The sequence below is a fragment of the Stegostoma tigrinum genome, chromosome 31 (genome assembly GCF_030684315.1).
Source record: "Stegostoma tigrinum isolate sSteTig4 chromosome 31, sSteTig4.hap1, whole genome shotgun sequence".
Lineage (NCBI taxonomy): Eukaryota > Metazoa > Chordata > Chondrichthyes > Orectolobiformes > Stegostomatidae > Stegostoma > Stegostoma tigrinum.
The window spans coordinates 30,383,626-30,401,661 of record NC_081384.1 but is presented as its reverse complement, the minus strand read 5'-3'; the positions used below and the strand labels follow the sequence as shown (position 1 = coordinate 30,401,661).

Sequence of the window (18,036 nt, the reverse complement as noted above, 5' to 3'; positions counted from 1 at the left end):
CACACAGCAAACAGCCAGAAGCTAAATCTGTCTTTGGATATAGGATAGGAAGAAAGTACTGGGTCACCTTGATGGGATTTTATCACAATTGATGATGGTTGTCATGGTCATTATCCTGAAGACTAGCTTCTGAGTTTCTGGATTTGATTACTGAATTTAAATTCCACTAGGGCCCACAGTGGAATTCAACCTTGTTTTCTCCACAGCATTAGCCTCTGGATTTACAAACTCAGTGACATTTCCACTCTGCTACCATCTGCTCTCGGAAGAGCTAAGGTGTACAGCCAATAACATATTCCTGCTTTAGGAAGGATATTATTAAATTAGTGCAGAAAAAGATTACAAGGTTGTTACTGAGGCTAGAAGGTTTGAGTTATAAGGAGAAGCTGGACAGGCTCTTTTTCACTGGAGCATTGGAAGCTAAGGGGTGACCTTATAGAGGTTTATAACATCATGAGGGTCTTGGATATGGTGAAAATCCAAAGTCTTTCTCTCCAGGGTCCAGGTGCCCAAAACTAAACGGCATAGGTCTAAGGTGAGAGGAGGAAGATTTAAAAGGGACCCGAGGAGCAACGTTTTCAGACAAACAGTGATGCATGTATTGAACATGCTGCCACAGGAAGTGGTTGGAGGAAGGTACGGATATAACATTTAAAAGACATTTGGACAGTTACACGAACAGGAAAAGGTTTAGATGGACGTGGGTCGAATGTAAGCAAACGGGACTAGGTCGGGAAATTTGGTCAGCATGGAGGAGTTGGGCCGAAGGACTTGTTTCCATCTTCTATGACTCTACAGGGACACCAGGATAACTGCCCTGCTCTCCTGTATGGGATATCCTGCATCCATCTGAAAGGTTAGACTGAGCTTCAGTTTATTCAGGTTCATGTCTCATTGAAAAAGGGGGCACTCCTGGCCAGGTAGCATTCGCTCCAACATTTTGCTCAATGTCAGTCTAAATTATGAGACAAATCACTGGATAAGCATTTGTACACAGGAACCTCTGAGCCAAGGCTCACGTAGGGGCGATCCTTTACTGAAAAAAGATGAAACAGTAAGGGATAAACTTTGAAAGTAAAAGGAGCTAAGATGAGCTCAGCCTGGACTGTAATGGTACTAAAGGATTCAGAAGAGATAAATGGGCTATGGGTAGGATTTTAAACTCAAAAAAGGGATCTACTAAAAATGACATAACCCTGAAGATAAAGGCAACAGTAGAATAATAATAAAGGTCAGACAATGCTGAGGAGTAAAGGGTAACAAAACAGACAGCAAACATAGAAGATACATTAAAAATAAACTGTCTGGAACAATTGATAAAAATGAATTAAACTGCCACCACAGGAATCTGCACAGCATTTGAAAGGAAACAGGGAACTGGAGTCAACAAGGAGTCAGATGTGGTTGGGATAACTGTGTAATTTTGCATAACAAAGAACAAGATAGCAACTTGAATTGTGCAAGTTATATTGTGGCTCAAAAAGATAGAAAAAAGGAGGAAAGATTAGGTAGCTGTGCAAAAATAAATATCAACTAACAGTTATGTGAAACAGAATAGCCACCCACCTAACCACTAATACTGATCTGGTCCGATTAGATTTAGATTTATTTAATATTATCACTTGTACCTTGGTACAACGAAATGTGGACCGGATTATAGAACCAATTACTGAAGAAATTGTACAAATGGTAAAATACGAGCACATCTGCATGACAGTTGGAAAGGCTTTCAGGGTCTCTCACTTTTTCTGTCAATAAGAGACAAACCTTAAAATGGGTTTCCTCCGTAGTGTTCAGGGGTGTGTGGGTTATAGGGCGAGGGATCTGGGTGGGATACTGTAAAGGGGCGATGAGGACTTGTTGGGCTGAAGGGCCTGTTTCCACACTGTAGGTAGTCTAATCTAATCTAAAACCAGCTAAAAGCTTTCGTTCTCAATGGAGTGGCTCGTAAACCTGAAAGTTTCGAACATCACGTTTCTCATATGAAATGATAGGGAAAACAAAAATAGATTTCATTAATTTGGTTATTCCACCTGGTCATCTAAAATGCAAAGGAAGTAGAGCAAATCTACCAAATGTGCAGGAAACATAAAATGAAAATGGAAGATTTAAACTACCCCTAAATAAAATGAGATAACAGGAAAAGGGAATAGAGATTTTACAGCATAATCAGGATTGCTTTGCCACCTAGAATTTTTTTAAAAATCCCAACATGAAAAAAAAACACACAAAAAAGTAATAGGAAATGTACCAGAAGCAAGAGAGGTTAGTGTAGAGGAATATCTAGGTAATAGCTGTAATAAAACAGTAATGTTTACTATAATGATTAAGGCAAAGACCAAAGCAATAAACTGGGGGGAAGTGTTTGAAAGCATGAGAATAGAACTGCAGGAAGTAAACTGGATAAATGATGTACAGATAGCAGCGAGAAAAATATTTCAAATACTGATTAATAGGTTTCAAGTGAAATACACCCTGTTGAAACAAAAAGAAACTGCCCAATACTGAAACCACATGGATGAATAAAGACACGTGGGTTTGAGCTATAGGGAGAGGCTGAAAAAGCTGGGGCAATTTTCCCAGGGAGGTCAGAGGCTGAGGGGTGACCTTTTAGAGGTTTGTACAATTATGAGAGGCATGGATAGGGCGAGTAGCCAAGATCTTTTCCCCAGGGTAGTAAAGTCCAAAAATACAGGGCACAGGTTTAAGGCAAGAGGGGAAAAGATTTAAAACGAACCTAAGACACAACTTTTTCACACAAAAGGTGGTGCATGTATGCATTGAGCTGGAGATGAAGTGGAGGAGGCCGGTATAATTAAAACATTTAAAAGACAGCTAGATGGGTACATGAATAGGAAGGGTTTAGAGGGATATGGGCCAAATGCTGGCAAATGGCAGGAGATTAAATTCAGATATCTGGGCAACATGGATTAGTTGGACCAAAGTAATAAAACGTGAGGCTGGATGAACACAGCAGGCCCGGCAGCATCTCGGAAGCACGAAAGCTGACGTTTCGGGCCTAGACCCTTCATCAGTTGGACCAAAAGGTCTGTTTCCATGCTGTATGACTGCGGTGTGGTCTAAAATGAAATCAATTACAACACCTACACGAAAGACTTAGACAAGAAAGAGGATGAAAAAGGAAATAGCACAGGCAAGGAAAGAACAAATCAGAAAAGTAAAGAGGAATTGCAACATTTTATATCGAGAAAAGCAAAAGTAGATAAGTTTGTATAGACACATTTATAACAAAAGAAAATCAGGGGAGGGAAAAGACCCACTTAGGCAAACTCAACTCATAGGTAAAAGCAGAAAATAACATAAATATTGAACAGGTGACTTGTTTTGCTAAACAAAGAGGAAAATGCTGAACATAACATGAGAAGAGATACAGCAAAATTATACTAGGGGTAAAAAGGGATAGATAATTGTTTAGCTAGTCAAAACTCCAACCCCAATCAAACTACTATCATACAAAAGAAATAACAGAGGTGTTTAAGACAGACAGATAGACAGACACTTATTAGGAAAGGAAACAGACACAAAAGAGCAGCCAGCTATGCCATTCTGACAAAAGAAAGAGAGGCAGTAGTAATCCAGGGAACTTTAGACTCATTGGTTTAATACTGATGGTAGAGAAAGTAACAGAATCTTTTTTCAAAGATATAACAGGAAAACATCTAGTAACTAAAACGAATATTTGAAAAAAAAAACAGAAAGGCATGGTTAGCCAAACTTACTGAATTCTTTAAAGGAGTAACTGAAAGAGTTGTCAGTAAATGTTACATATTTGTATTTTCAAAAAGGACTTTGGCTACATATCATAAAATAGACTTATGAATATGGTTACAGCATGTGGATTTAAAAGCCAAGTAGTAGAATGCATTGCAAGTTGATTACAAAACAGGAAACTGAACAGGAGCTAAGGGTAGGTACTGGGGAATGCTAGGACGTTAGATGCTGTGTTCATTCGGCATCAGTCCTGGAATTACTGCTTTTTCACAATTTGCATTAATAATTTGGATAAGTTAGACAACAACCAAGAAATCCAATTGAGAAGTCAGCAGATTAGAATGTGAACTTTACTACCAAGAAGAGTTGGTTGAGGTGACTCGTATCGAGGCATTTAAAGGGAAGCAAATGAGAGAGAAAGGAAATGAAGTAGTGTTAAAAGGATTGGAGAAAGAAAAATGGAACAACTGTTGTGTGGAGCAAAATGTCGCAATAGACCAATTAACAAAAGTAAGACAAAGACCCACTGATGCTGAATATCTTAAATGAAAACAAACTGCTGGAGAAACTCAGCAGGTCTGGCAGCATCTGTGGGGAGAAAAGAGAGTTAAGATTTCAAGTCTAATGACTCTTCATCAATTGGACCAAACAGCTTGCTGCCAATTCCGTGTAACAATGGAATTATTTACTTGGTTGGAGGTGAATATGCTACTTTTAGAACAGCTTGGACTGTCTGCAACATTAGTATAATTAGGGGCTGCAAAATACTAACTGTGATACTAAATTTGGTCCCAGCCTATAATGAGACTCATGCAAGGTAACCTGAATGTTAAATTTATTCTAATATAATCTTATACATGTAAAATAAAGGCATAAGACAGGTTTGCCTTTATGTAAAGCCATTCACATAATCAGAATATCCCAAACACTTCACAGTCAAAGAACTATTTTTGAAGTATAGTCGCATTTACAATGTAGAAAATTTGACAGCAAGTACATACATACAGCAATGAAATATTCTGACCAGGTAATCTGCATTCATTATGTATTGAGAGACAAACAGGAGAACTCTCCTGTACTTCCATGAATGGTGCCACAGCTTCTCTTACATTTACTCCAGAGGACAGACAGGACCTGAATACAACACTTCACCCAAACATCAGGACGCCTGGAACTACAGTGGTCCCTTAGTACTGCAAAGTAGTGTAATCCTAAATGGTACATTCAATTCTCTGGAGTTCGCCTTGAATTTCCACAATGCTGACTCAGAGATGAGTGTTAGCATTGCCCCACAATTGACACAGAGGATGTGATTTATTCAAGAAAGACTTCTTCTGTATTGATGCTGAACTTCAGATTAAAATACAGTAAGGAATGGGTGTGTAGCGATCTCAAGAATCAGTCATTACATAAGAACTGCTTCCTCTTCAATTAACTCTCTGCACTGCATTCTTACTACAATTGTACAGGGTTTTGGCGAGACAACATCTGAAGTGTCGTGCACAGTTCTGGGTTTCTTGTTTAAGGAAGGATACATTCTTCTTGGAGACAGCACATTGAAGGTTCACTAGATTGTGCCTGGGATGAGAATTTCCCACGTGAAAGGCTGAGTAAATTGGGCCTATCATCTCTGGAATTTAGAAGGATGAGATAATTTTATTATACAGGAATTCCAGAGGCAATCGACTGGGCCCATTCAGTAAAGCTGACCTGCTGTGCTTTTCCAGCTTCACGTTTATTGACTCTAGCTTCCAGCATCTGCAGTCCTCAACTGTCTCCACTTCCACATGAGGAATTGTTACATAGAAGATAGAACAGTACAGCACTGAACAGGCCCTTCAGCCCAGGATGTTGTGCCGACCATTGATCCTCATGTATGCACCCTCAAATTTCTGTGACCATATGCATGTCCAGCAGTCTCTTAAATGACCCCAATGACCTTGCTTCCACAACTGCTGCTGGCAATGCATTCCATGCTCTCACAACTCTCTGTGTAAAGAACCCGCCTCTGACATCCCCTCTATACTTTCCTCCAACCAGCTTAAAACTATGACCCCTCGTGTTAGCCTTTTCTGCCCTGGGAAATAGTCTCTGGCTATCAACTCTTTCTATGCCTCTCATTATCTTGTATACCTCAATTAGGTCCCCTATCCTCCTCCTTTTCTCCAATGAAAAAAGTCTGAGCTCAGTCAGCCTCTCTTCATAAGATAAGCCCTCCAGTCCAGGCAGCATCCTGGTAAACCTCCTCTGAACTGTCTCCAAAGCATCCACATCTTTCCTATAATAGGGCGACCAGAACTGGATGCAGTATTCCAAGTGCGATCTAACCAAAGTTTTATAGAGCTGCAACAAGATCTCACGACTCTTAAACTCAATCCCCCTGCTAATGAAAGCCAAAACACCATATGCTTTCTTAACAACCCTGTCCACTTGGGTGGCCATTTTAAGGGATCTATGTATCCGCACACCAAGATCCCTCTGTTCCTCCACACTGCCAAGAATCCTATCTTTAATCCTGTACTCAGCTTTCAAATTCGACCTTCCAAAATGCATCACCTTGTATTTATCCAGGTTGAACTCCATCTGCCACCTCTCAGCCCATCTCTGCATCCTGTCAATGTCCCGCTGCAGCCTACAACAGCCCTCTATACTGTCAACGACACCTACAACCTTCGTGTCGTCTGCAAACTTGCTGACTCATCCTTCAATCACCTCATCCAAGTCATTAATAAAAACTACAAACAGTAGAGGCCCAAGGACAGAGCCCTGTGGAACACCACTCAGCACTGACTTCCAGGCAGAATATCTTCCTTCTACTACCACTCGCTGTCTTCTGCTGGCCAGCCAATTCTGTGTTCAGACAGCTAAGTTCCCCTGTATCCCATTCCTCCTGACCTTCTGAATGAGCCTACCATGGGGAACCTTATCAAATGCCTTGCTGAAGTCCATATACACTCCACAGCTCGACCCTCATCAACTTTTCTAGTCACATCCTCAAAGAACTCGATAAGGTTTGTGAGGCATGACCTGCCCCTCACAAAGCCGTGCTGACTGCATTTAATCAAGCCATGCTCTTCCAGATGGTCATAAATCCTATCCCTCAGAATCCTTTCTCACACCTTGCAGACGACAGACGTGAGACTTACTGGTCTGTAATTGCCGGGGATTTCCCTACTTCCTTTCTTGAAGAGAGGAATTACATTTGCCTCTCTCCAGTCCTCAGGTACGACTCCAGTGGAGAGCGAGGATGCAAAGATCTTCACGAGTGGCGAAGCAATTACATTTCTCGTTTCCCAAAGCAGCCGAGAACAAATCTGGTCCGGGCCTGGCGACTTGTCAATCTTAATGTTTGACAAAATTTTCAGCACATCAGCTTCCTCTATCTCTATCCATTCCAGCATGCACACCTGCTCTTCAAAGGTTTCAATCACTGCGAAGTTCGTTTCTTTCGTAAAGACAGAAGCAAAAAACTCATTTAGGGCTTCCCCTACCTCCTCAGACTCCACATACAAGTTCCCTATGCTATCCCTGATCGGCCCTACTCTTTCTTTGACCATTCTCTTATTCCTCACATAAGTGTAAAATGCCCTTGTGTTCTCCGTGATCCGTTCTGCCAAGCCTTTCTCGTGCCCACTCCTGTCTCTCCTCAGACCATTTTTGAGCTCCTTCCTTGCCTGCCTGTAATCCTCTAGAGCTGAGCTTGACCCTAGCTTCCTCCACCTTATGTAAGCTACCTTCTTCCTTTTGACAAGAAGCTCCACCGCTCTCGTCATCCAAGGTTCCTTTATCTTACCCCTCCTTGCCTGTCTCAGAGGGACATATTTACTCATCACTCGTAACAACTGTTCCTTAAACAGTCTCCACATGTCTATAGTGCCCTTACCATGGAACAATTGCTCCCAGTCCATGCTTCCTAACTCATGTCTAATCGCGTCATAGTTTCCTCTTCCCCAATTAAATATCCTCCCATTTTGCCTAATCCTCTCCTTCTCCATAGCTATGTAGAATGTGAGGCAGTTATGGTCACTATCACCAAAATGCTCTCCCACCACAAGATCTGATACCTGCCCTGGCTCGTTTCCGAGCACCAAGTCTAGAATGGCCTCTCCCCTCGTCGGCCTGTCAACGTACTGAGTTAGGAAACCCTCCTGAACACACCTTACAAAAACAACTCCATTCAAATCTTCTGCTCGAAGGAGGTTCCAATCAATATTGGGAAAGTTAAAGTCACCCATTGCAACCACCCTACTACGTCCACACTTTTCCAAAATCTGTCGACCTACGCTTTCTTCAATCTCCCTGCTGCTATTGGGGGGCCTGTAGTAAACCCCTAACGAGGTGACCATTCCCTTGCTGTTCCTAATTTCCACCCATACTGACTCAGTAGGCAGATCTTCCTCGACAAAGGAAGTTTCTGTAGCTGAGATACCCTCTCTGATTAGTAGTGCTACACCCCCTCCTCTTTTTCCCCCCTCCCTATTCTTTTTAAATGTTCTAAACTCGGGAACATCCAGCAACCATTCCTGCCCCTGAGAAACCCATGTCTCTGTTATGGCCACAACATCATAGCACCAGGTACTGATCCATGCTCTAAGTTCATCACTTTTATTCCTGATACTCCTTGCGTTAAAGCAAACACACTTTAACTGATCCCTTGGTTCCTTCCCAGGAAAATCCTTCCCACTAGCTGGTCTACCTCTTGTTACTGCCTCACCTGCATCAAGTCTCACCTCCGGTATACAGCTCAGGTTCCCACCCCCCTGCCATACTAGTTTAAACCCTCTCGAACTACTCGAGCAAACCTTCCACCCAGGACATTGGTCCCCTTCCAGTTCAGATGCAACCTGTCCTTCTTGTACAGGTCCCAACTTCCCCAGAAGGCATCCCAATTATCTACATATCTGAAGCCCTCCCTCCTACACCAGCTGCATAGCCACGTGTTAAGCTGCGCCCGCTCCCTGTTCCTCGCCTCGCTATCTCGTGGCACCGGTAGTAAACTAGAGAACACTATTCTCTTCGTCCTGCTTTGCAGCTTCCATCCTAACTCCCTGAAATCATTTTTTATATCCTCAATCCTATTTCTGGCTATATCATTAGTGCCAATATGTAACACGATTTCTGGCTGTTTGCCCTCCCCTTTTAGAACCTTATACACCCGATCGGAGACGTCCCGGACCCTGGCACCAAAGAGGCAACATACCTTCCGGGAATCTCGATCCTGACCACAAAATCTCCTGTCAATTCCCCTAACTATCGAGTCCCCTACCACGAGTACTTTTCTGTTCTGCCCCCTTCCCTTCTTTGCCACAGTGTCAGGCTCAGTGCCAGAGAACTGACTACTATGGCTCTCCTCTGGTAGGTCATCCTTCCCAGCAGTATCCAAAACGGTATACTTATTGCTGAGGGGAATGCCCACAGGGGATCTCTGCACTGTCTGTCTGTCCCCTTTCCTCCCCCTAACTGTAACCCATCTATCCTTATCTGAGCCTTAGGAGTGATCAACTCCCGGTAACTCCTCTCAATTACCCCCTCCGCCTCCCGAATGATCCGTAGTTCATCCAGCTCCAGCTCCATTTCCCTAACACGGTTTTCAAGGAGCTGGAGTTGGGTGCACTTCCCGCAGATGTAGCCAGCGGAGACGTGTGCCCTGTCTCCCACCTGCCACATTCTGCAGGAGGAGCAAGCAACTGCCCTAGCATCCATCCCCCACTTATCTGAACACCCACTCAGTACTAAAGTAGAAAGCTTAGTTCAAGTTGCTATAAAATTAATAACAAACTTATATTCAACAGAGAAAGTTTAGAATGAACCTTACCTTATTAACTAGGTTAAAGGAGGGGGGCGGGTGGGAGACACTACATTTGTAGAGTCTCGGGTTTAGCCGCCTTGCTGATATATATGGTCACTGCTTTCCTTCCCGGCTGCCCCTCTGGCCCTCGTCACTTTTTCCATGAGAGAATGAAACAAAATTTCTCCAATCATGGGATTGTGAAGCTTTCAAAATTGTTTAGCTCAGAGTGTTGCAGATGCTCCGTCAGAATGTATTGAGGACTGTGATACATTGATTTTTGGTCCTTCAGGGAATTAAAGGATATGGGCACCAGGAAAACCTCGGAGCTGAGGGAGAGCATCAACTGATGTGATTACGGTCTATTCCTGCTCCTATTTACAAAGTTATAATTCTAATTTCTTTTGAATTGGTAAATCTCTCTGCTGGGGATACAACACATGTTTATTATGTTATTCACTATGACATACGTGTCAGACATGTCAAACTCTGCGCAACCTCCACATATCAGGTTCCCCTTTTTAAAAAAAAAGTTTAAAACATGACATGGGTGCCTTTGGCTAGGCCAACATTTCTTGCCCATCTCCAAATGCCCTCAAAAGGGTTGTGCTGAGCTGCCTTCTTAGAATGTCCATCCGGTGTTGATAAAACAATGCGGTTAGAGAAGGATTTCCAGATCTCAGACCCCAGAATGAAAATAAAATTCTAAATCAGCATGGTGTGTGACTGAGAAACAAACTTGTAGGTAGAGGTGTTCCCACACTTCTGCTGCTGCTCACGTCCTATTTGAGGACAGAGATAAAAAGAGTTTGGAAATGCTGTCAGGAGGCTTTGAGAGTTGCTGCAGTGCAGTTCGTAGTTGATTAATGTGCCACTTCTTCAGAGGCGGAGGGAGTGAATGTCTACGGTAGAGATCAAGCAGAGTGCATTATCATGAATTGTGCCAACATTCATCAACACCCTCAGAGCCATACTCTTCCAATTTTCAGTAGGGCTATTGTTCAAGATTGGTAAGTGGAGACAGAGAATGACAGATTTGAGAGCAAGAATATACCTCCTTGAACTTTGAGAGAAACAAGTAGTACACAATATAATCAAGAAGAGTCAGCATGGCTTCATGAAAGGGAAACCAGGCCAGGCAAATAATTGGAGGTAGTGTGTTAGCATGGTTAGAGGACTGGCTAACACAGAGGTCAGAGAGTTCAGTACAGGGATATTTTCAGGAAAGCAACCTGCAAATAGTGAGGAGCCACAGCAATCAGTGCTACAGCCAAATTATTTACAACAGTGAATTGGATGAGGAAGCAAAATGTATCATGGCCAAGTTTGCAAATGACACAAAAACACTTGCGAAGGCAAGAGACGAGGATGACAAAAACAAAATCTGCAAACATGTATCGTCAGGTAAGGTGAGTGGGTGAAAACTTTCAAATGGAACATGATGTGGGAAAATATGAGCTAATGCACTTTAGCAGGAAGAACAGAGGAGCTGGATAGTATTTAAATGGAGAAAAACAGCAAATGTTATGGAACAGAGGGATGCAGAAGTCTTCATCCGTGAATCATAAAACACTAGAATCCACATACAACAGGCAGTAAAAAAGGCAAATGGAATATTGGCCCTTATTTCAAAGGCAATGAAGTATAAAAGGAAGGAGGTTATGCTAAAAATATACAACAGCATTATTCAGAACACAGCTGGAATACTGTGAACAGTTTGATCTAAAGGAAGAAAAGTTGGCACTGGAGGCAATCCAGAGAAGGTTCACTAGGCTGTAACCAGTTATGAAGGGATTGTCTTAATGTAGAGGTTGAGTGGGTTGGGCCTGTACTCAAATTGGAATTTGGAAGAATTACAAGAATTAGAAGAACTACAGGTCACTTTATTGAATTATACAATATTCTTAGAGGACTTGACAGGGTACATGCAGAAAGGCTGTTTACTCTCATGGAAGAAGCTAGGATCAGAGGGCATATTCTCAAAATATGGGATTGCACGTTAAAACAGAGATGAGAAGGATTTTCTTCTCCCGGAGAGTAATGAATCCGTGGAATTCTTTCCCACAGAGGGCTGGAGAGGATAGGTAGTTAGGTATGCTCTAGGATGAGATAGGCAGATTTTTAATCAGTAAGGAAATCAAGGGTTAAAGGGAAAGTCAGGAAAGTGGAGTTGAGGATAAATCAGATCGGTCACAATCTCATTGAATGGTTGAACAAACTCGATGGGCTGAATGGCCTACTTCTACTCCAGCAACTCAAGGTTTTATCAGGTGAGTGTGAACTAAACTATATTTGCACAAATGTCTTGTTGTCCTTTGTCCAGCATTCACAATATCAACAGCTGAATGTAAATCATGCATATCAAATGAAGTATTTGCATTACCTACTGGATTCAACCTGCTGAATGGCAGATTCCTCTTGAAATAAACATTGGCTGGAAACAGTAAAAAAAAATCACCTATTGGATTTCCACTGTGCAATTTCTTCAACAAGTACCTACAGTTGTCAGTTTAATTTTTCATTGTGGGCATCAGGTACAATTTATAGTTTCTTCAGTGAGATTTCCTATTACTTGAGTCCAGGCTGCTGTGCAAAATAAACCGGTTGTTCATGATCTGGAGATGCCAGTGTTGGATAGGGGTGGACAAGGTCAGAAGTCATACAACACCAGGTTATAGTCCAACAGGTTTATTTGGAATCACACAAGCTTTTGGAGCACAGCCCCTTCGCAGATGCACCTGTCACTCTGAATGCTTGTGTGAAACCTGATGTTCAGTACAGTACAATAAACATTCAATAGAAAAGGAAAATCAGATTCCCTTTCTAGTGTGGCTGTACTGGTTTCTGTTGGAAAATGCACACGTAGAAATGTTGATTTTTTTCTCTGTTACACAGGCATTATAGTAAGCTGTACTTTATTTTTCAATCGCCAATCACCCTGATTTGTTACAAATTAGATATTCGTTCAATCATTTCCAACATACCAACTGGTATGGTAACTGCTCTGTCCAGGACTATAAAAAGCTGCAGAGAGTTGTGAACAGGGCCCAGTCCTTCATGCAAGCCAACCGTCCATCTAGTGACTCTATCTAGACTTCTTGCTGCCTCGGCAAGGTAACCCTCCTACCCCAGAGTTATAATCTCTTCTGATTTTTTCCGTCAGGCAGAAGATACAAAAGCTTAAACACACATATCAACAGGTTCAAGAACTGCTTCTTCCCTGCTATTATTAGACATCTGAAAATAATATTTTAAATTTAATTGTTGATCTCACTCTTTGTTCACCTTCTCTGCAGCCCGAACATTGTATTCCTTGCTCTGTTCTATTACCCTTATGCACGTTGTATGGTATAATCTGCCTGTGGTGCACACAAAACAAAACTTTTCACTGTACCTAGGTACATGTGACAATAATAAATCAAATCAAATCAAAAACTTCAATAAATAACAGCAAGTTTCCTTGCCAAAAGGGCATGCATGAACTGGTTGAGTTTTTAAAGGAATCTAACAACTTCACAATAGCAGCTTCTGTTCTTATAAAACTCTCAGTACAAATTCTGAAACTGAGATGGTAGGATTTGAATTCTACCCCCTGTGGGTTATTAGTCACAGTCACAAGATTATAATCTAGGAACATAACCAAACACCATTGTATGCATGATGATGTCAGAAAGATTCCATATTGGAGTTTGACTGCATCCCGAGAATCAAAATGACCCATGACTCCTCCAACTGTCAATATAGAATCATACAATCCTTACTGTATGGAAGCGGGCCATTCAGTTCATCGAGTCCACATGGACCCTCTTAAAAAGGATCCCACCGATACCCACCATATGCTATCCCTGTATACCAATCCTGCTAGCCTGCATATGCCTGTACTCTATAGGTAATTTAGCATGGCCGGCCAATCCACCTAACCTGCCCACCTTTGGACTGTGGGATGGAACCAGAGCACCAGGAGGAAACGCACGCAGACACAGGGAGAATGTGCAAACTCCACACAGTCACCCAAGGCTGGAATCAAATCCAACTCCCATTTCCGAAGAAGTGTCTAGACCTGAAAGGTCAGCTTTCCTGCTCTGATGCTGCTCGACCTGCTGTGTTCCTCCAGCTCTACACCTTGTCGTCCTTGCATTGTGAGGCAGCAGTGCTAACCGCTGAGCCACCATGCTGCCATGTGTACAATTAGCACTTTGGAGGAGGACATCCAAGTGTGCAGGCCACCCTCCCTTCTCCCAACATACAGCAAGACAGTTAGAACATAAGATAAACACTTACCAATTTCAGGATAAAAATTCAAAATTAAAACATGAACAAAAATCACCCATTACATTTCCTTGCTCTTCACAATATTAACATTTGAAAGAACCATCATGTCCTCAGGAAAACATTACGATGCAGTCACAATAAATCTGAAGCTGCTTTGTTTGCATACAGGGAGCAGATGCACCTCTTCCTGTCCTCATTTCTCAAACAGCAAGCATCCAGGCCCATGTGAAGTACTAGAGGAGGTATCACACAGGAGCTAGGGTCATTTATCCTCCCCAGAAGGGGAGCCTCTCCCTCATCTGTTCTCTTTCAGGTAAAGTTTTGTCTGAGCTTGGGGGCCAAGTTAATTTCAGTCAAGGTTAGGGATGGTGGTGTGAGGACAGGGATCTCTGGTGGTGATGTGAACTGGGGAAGTGGCAGCAGAAGAAAGCTGACAAATTTGGTAATCAGATCTTGGGCAGAGAGGAAAAAGCTCAGTTTCAAAACAACAAACTAGATTTAAAATCTGCAGTCATGATTGCCCCCTCCTTAATGAAACAACCTCAACTGTAGATGTGAGCAAGGATTAAAAGAAAAATGTCTGGGGTTAAAATTCATTTTGGGCCCTAACTGTCATCAAGCAAATTAAATCTACTAGACAACTTAACCCCATTTACAGCAATTATGTTCTCTGTGCTATGCCTCCCTGTTAAAGGTAGCCCATGCTATCTCGGTTTAGATTACAGTCCAGTCAATTGCCTCTAACTGGAAGGAAGCCTAAGTTTTTTTTCGTTAGAGAGTGGTTATTTCAAATGATATCCTGTTTCCCAAGTATGGGAAATGCGAGCTGGATTCTTTGCATCACTGTCTTCACACTTAGCTTCACGTTGTAGGGTTAAAGGGGGGATAGCAAGGGGCAAAACAATTAAAACAAAGCAGTCTTGCACAGCCAGCAAGAAGTGAACTGTAAACACAAGACACGTACAGAAGCCTCCATCCAGTCGGCCTCAGAGCGACCCGCTTGTTACACACACCCTGTTGACAAGACCAACAGGGGATCGCGTTAGCTGCAATCCAGCCGTGCTCGTCTATTTCAACAGATGAAAGTCCCCCAACGCCCCCATGAGAGAGAAAAAGAGAGGAGCTTGAACAAAACAAGCAAAACGGTGCCCTCCCTTTCACTGCGGAGGAATAGAAAGCACATTCCCATTGCCTCTCTCTGTCTCTCAGCCCCACCAGCTCCGGTCATTGTTCATCTCCACACGGATTCCCCAAGTGGGTTATATGTGTGTGTGTGTGTGTGTGTACCATTCAGACATTCTTTCCCCTGCCGCGCTTGCAAAGACTGGATTAGACAGGGAAATGAATGTGGTGTGCAGTTCAAATCGTTTCTGCCCCCACCCTTGTTTTTTTTTAAAAAATAAACCGACTGGAATATAGAAAGGAAAGTGATTCTCTCTCCTCTCCCAGTATTTATGACCCCGCACCGTGCTGCCTTCATTGTACTCCACTCACCACGTACAGCTGCACCGTGCAGCGCTTTGGCGACGCTGGAACCGAGAAAGCACAAGAGGAGGCTGAACCTCGCGGCCGCAAGAGGTGGCATTCTTACAGGGACATCACTGGAGAGCGCGTCCGCCTCTCAGATCTCAGCCATCCCTCCGCATCGCCTGCAACACGCTGAGGCTGATGCTCCCGAAACCTCCTTCCATCCCCCTTCCTCCCCACCACCCTCCTCCTCCCTCCCCTTCGCTCCAGCCACATCAAACTCGCAAATCGCGTAATGGTCTGTTTCAGTGTCTTCAGAGAAAGGGGGAGGGAGGCAAAACAGAAAGGAAAATAAAATTGCATTCATTTCCCAGCGCCATCCTCTGTCCCACTCTGGCATAGCGGCGACCTGCGTCCGTCCCTCTGTTTGCATTTTTTTAAAAATTAGCACCCTGCCCCTGGCCTCGTTTAGGTTTACAATCCGACCCTAACAAGTGCCCGGCGAGGCTGTTCATTCAAGGGTCGAGTTAAACTGATGCAATTTGATTTGGTGTCATTGAGATGTGGTTTTAAGAGAGATTACTCCCCAATTCAAGATACACAGAACGGGAAGTGGGGAGAGGGTTTGCTTTTAAAGGCCAGTCATCATTAAGGGGTCACATTCTTAGTAGTTTGAAGATTATGAGTTCAAGTTCCCCTCTAGGCGACAATCTAATCCTGGTGGGTGGTCCAGTTTTTCGAGCCCTAAGCAGTCCCTCAAGTGACCAGTGGCTCCAAGATGGCTGACAGGTGCCAAGAAGTGGGTTGTTTTTTGGTTTGTGTGTTACTCCTCGATTTCACCCATGCGTGACCCCACTGAAGTCTCTAAATTTGGCCTGTCCCTTCTCAATTGATCCTTCCCCATTTTGGTCAATGACAGGCCAGGAGCTTCCATGAGGCACTTGGAGTTCTTTGGCCTCTTCAAAGGTGCTTTGACTCTAGAATTTAGAATAGCCTTTAAGTCACATGCACTCAAATGAATGCAGTGGAAAAATTGATATGTGCCATCTTAGGTACAGGGTACCTAAGTACAGATGCTTTTAAGTGTTGTTGCAGAGTTGAAAATGTAAAAAGATTAGCACGGAAATACAGTGTTTAAAAATGCCAGAATGAGAATAAAAAGTATCTTCAAAGTCCTCAAGTTATAGTCTTTTTGCACTAAGTCCATGCCTGCCAGGCTTCAGAACACAAGGCCACAGTGCCTGCATGCACTGGTCTCTGTTCTGGATTCATTCCCCGACTGGCCTGGGCTCTCATTACTCCCACTCCAGGTTCTGGCCTGGGATCTCATTGATTCCGCTCGGGGCTCCGGCCCGGGCTCTCAGTGCTTCCGTTCAAGGCTCCGGCCACAATTTGGCTCCCAGCTCCACCCACACTAACTCTGCTGCCAATACCATCGCTCTCTTGGTTTTGACATTCTCCTGTGCATCTCCTGAGTAACGGGGGTAGGTTGGTAGTTGGAGCTGGAGTAGATGGCATGTGTGTGGATGAGAGATGAAGTATGTTGGGAAGACTCACATTGGGGGTTAGTGGGGACCTAGGATTAGGGGAATTCAGGAAGTGGGAGTCAATGATTGAAGTTGGGTTGGGGTGGGGGTTCCAATCCATGGTGAGTGGGTGGGAGGGGTTTGTCAGAAGGATGTTGAGGCTGAGATAGTAGACTGGAAGTTGAGAGGCAGGTGTCATAGGGATGGACCTGTCAGGTCAGAGGGTGGTTTTGGGTCCTCGAGGAGTTGTCTTTTGATTTGGGAGTTGTCAGATATCCCTGAGGGGACGAAAGTTAATTAGTTGGGGGGGGGGTGGGGCTGCGGCGGACACGCTGTCTGGTCTGAGTGGAAATGTTGGCTGTTTGTGTGGAATTGGGAAGGGCTATTGTGGGTGTCAGTATGTGAGTTGGAACCATCTGAAGTCTCCAAATCCAACACAGATTATGGGACATTTCTGGAGGCTTCTACACACCAGATAATTGCCCACTGAAAGTTTCAACTTCTGAGGAAATTTCTGCAAAGTCAGCTGTCTCAAGACTTCTACATGATCCCAATATGTAATTCCTGTCCTCCAACTGGAAGACCTGACCCAATATCTGGTAGCTTATTACTGTTTGTGGGATCTCACTGTGTACAATTCAGACTCTCATACTCACCTGGTTGTAATCACGTTGGAGACCAAGGGGATCACAATTGATTTGAAGAGATCAGATATTCTGGAGTGATAACTCAGGTTGGAATAGCAGGGAAGCAAATTAGCTTAAGGTGAACAGTGGAAAAGGGCAAATATTCACCAGGTTTTTTTTGATTACCTTAGAAAATTAAGTGGTGTTTCTGCAGTACATTTAGTGGTTCATGGTAATATGAATTATGCAGTCTATAAAAAGTGAGATTTATAAACTGAATAGGCCAGGCAGCATCAGAGGAGCAGGAAAGCTGAAAGAAGGGTCCCGACCCGAAACATCAGCTTGCCTGCTCCTCGGATGTGCCCGGCCTGCCGTGTTCCTCCAGTTCTACACTGTGTTATCTCTGACTCCAGCATCAGCAGTTCTTTCTATCATATATGAACTGAATATCCTTTTTTCTTGTAATTTTCTGATCAGAAATTATGACAATAACATAGATTGTTCTAAAATGGTTCATATTGATTCCTAACAACATATTTTCACTCTTACATCTAAAACTATAATGTTCATAGAAACAGAAGCAGACCATTCAGCCGACTCTGATTCACAGATCAGATTGGCTTGT

At 43.2% G+C, this 18,036-nt stretch overlaps 1 protein-coding gene across 1 annotated transcript in view; it reads right to left on the bottom strand.

Annotated features, from left to right (window-relative positions):
* Positions 1-15,480, bottom strand: part of fam171a2a (family with sequence similarity 171 member A2a) — a 289,534-nt gene extending 274,054 nt beyond the window's left edge. The window contains exon 1 of the mRNA XM_059638668.1: positions 15,287-15,480. Within this exon, the coding sequence (XP_059494651.1) occupies positions 15,287-15,377 (91 nt within the window). The 5' untranslated portion in view covers positions 15,378-15,480. The remainder of the gene's footprint in view (positions 1-15,286) is intronic.
* Positions 15,481-18,036: the final 2,556 nt, after the last annotated feature.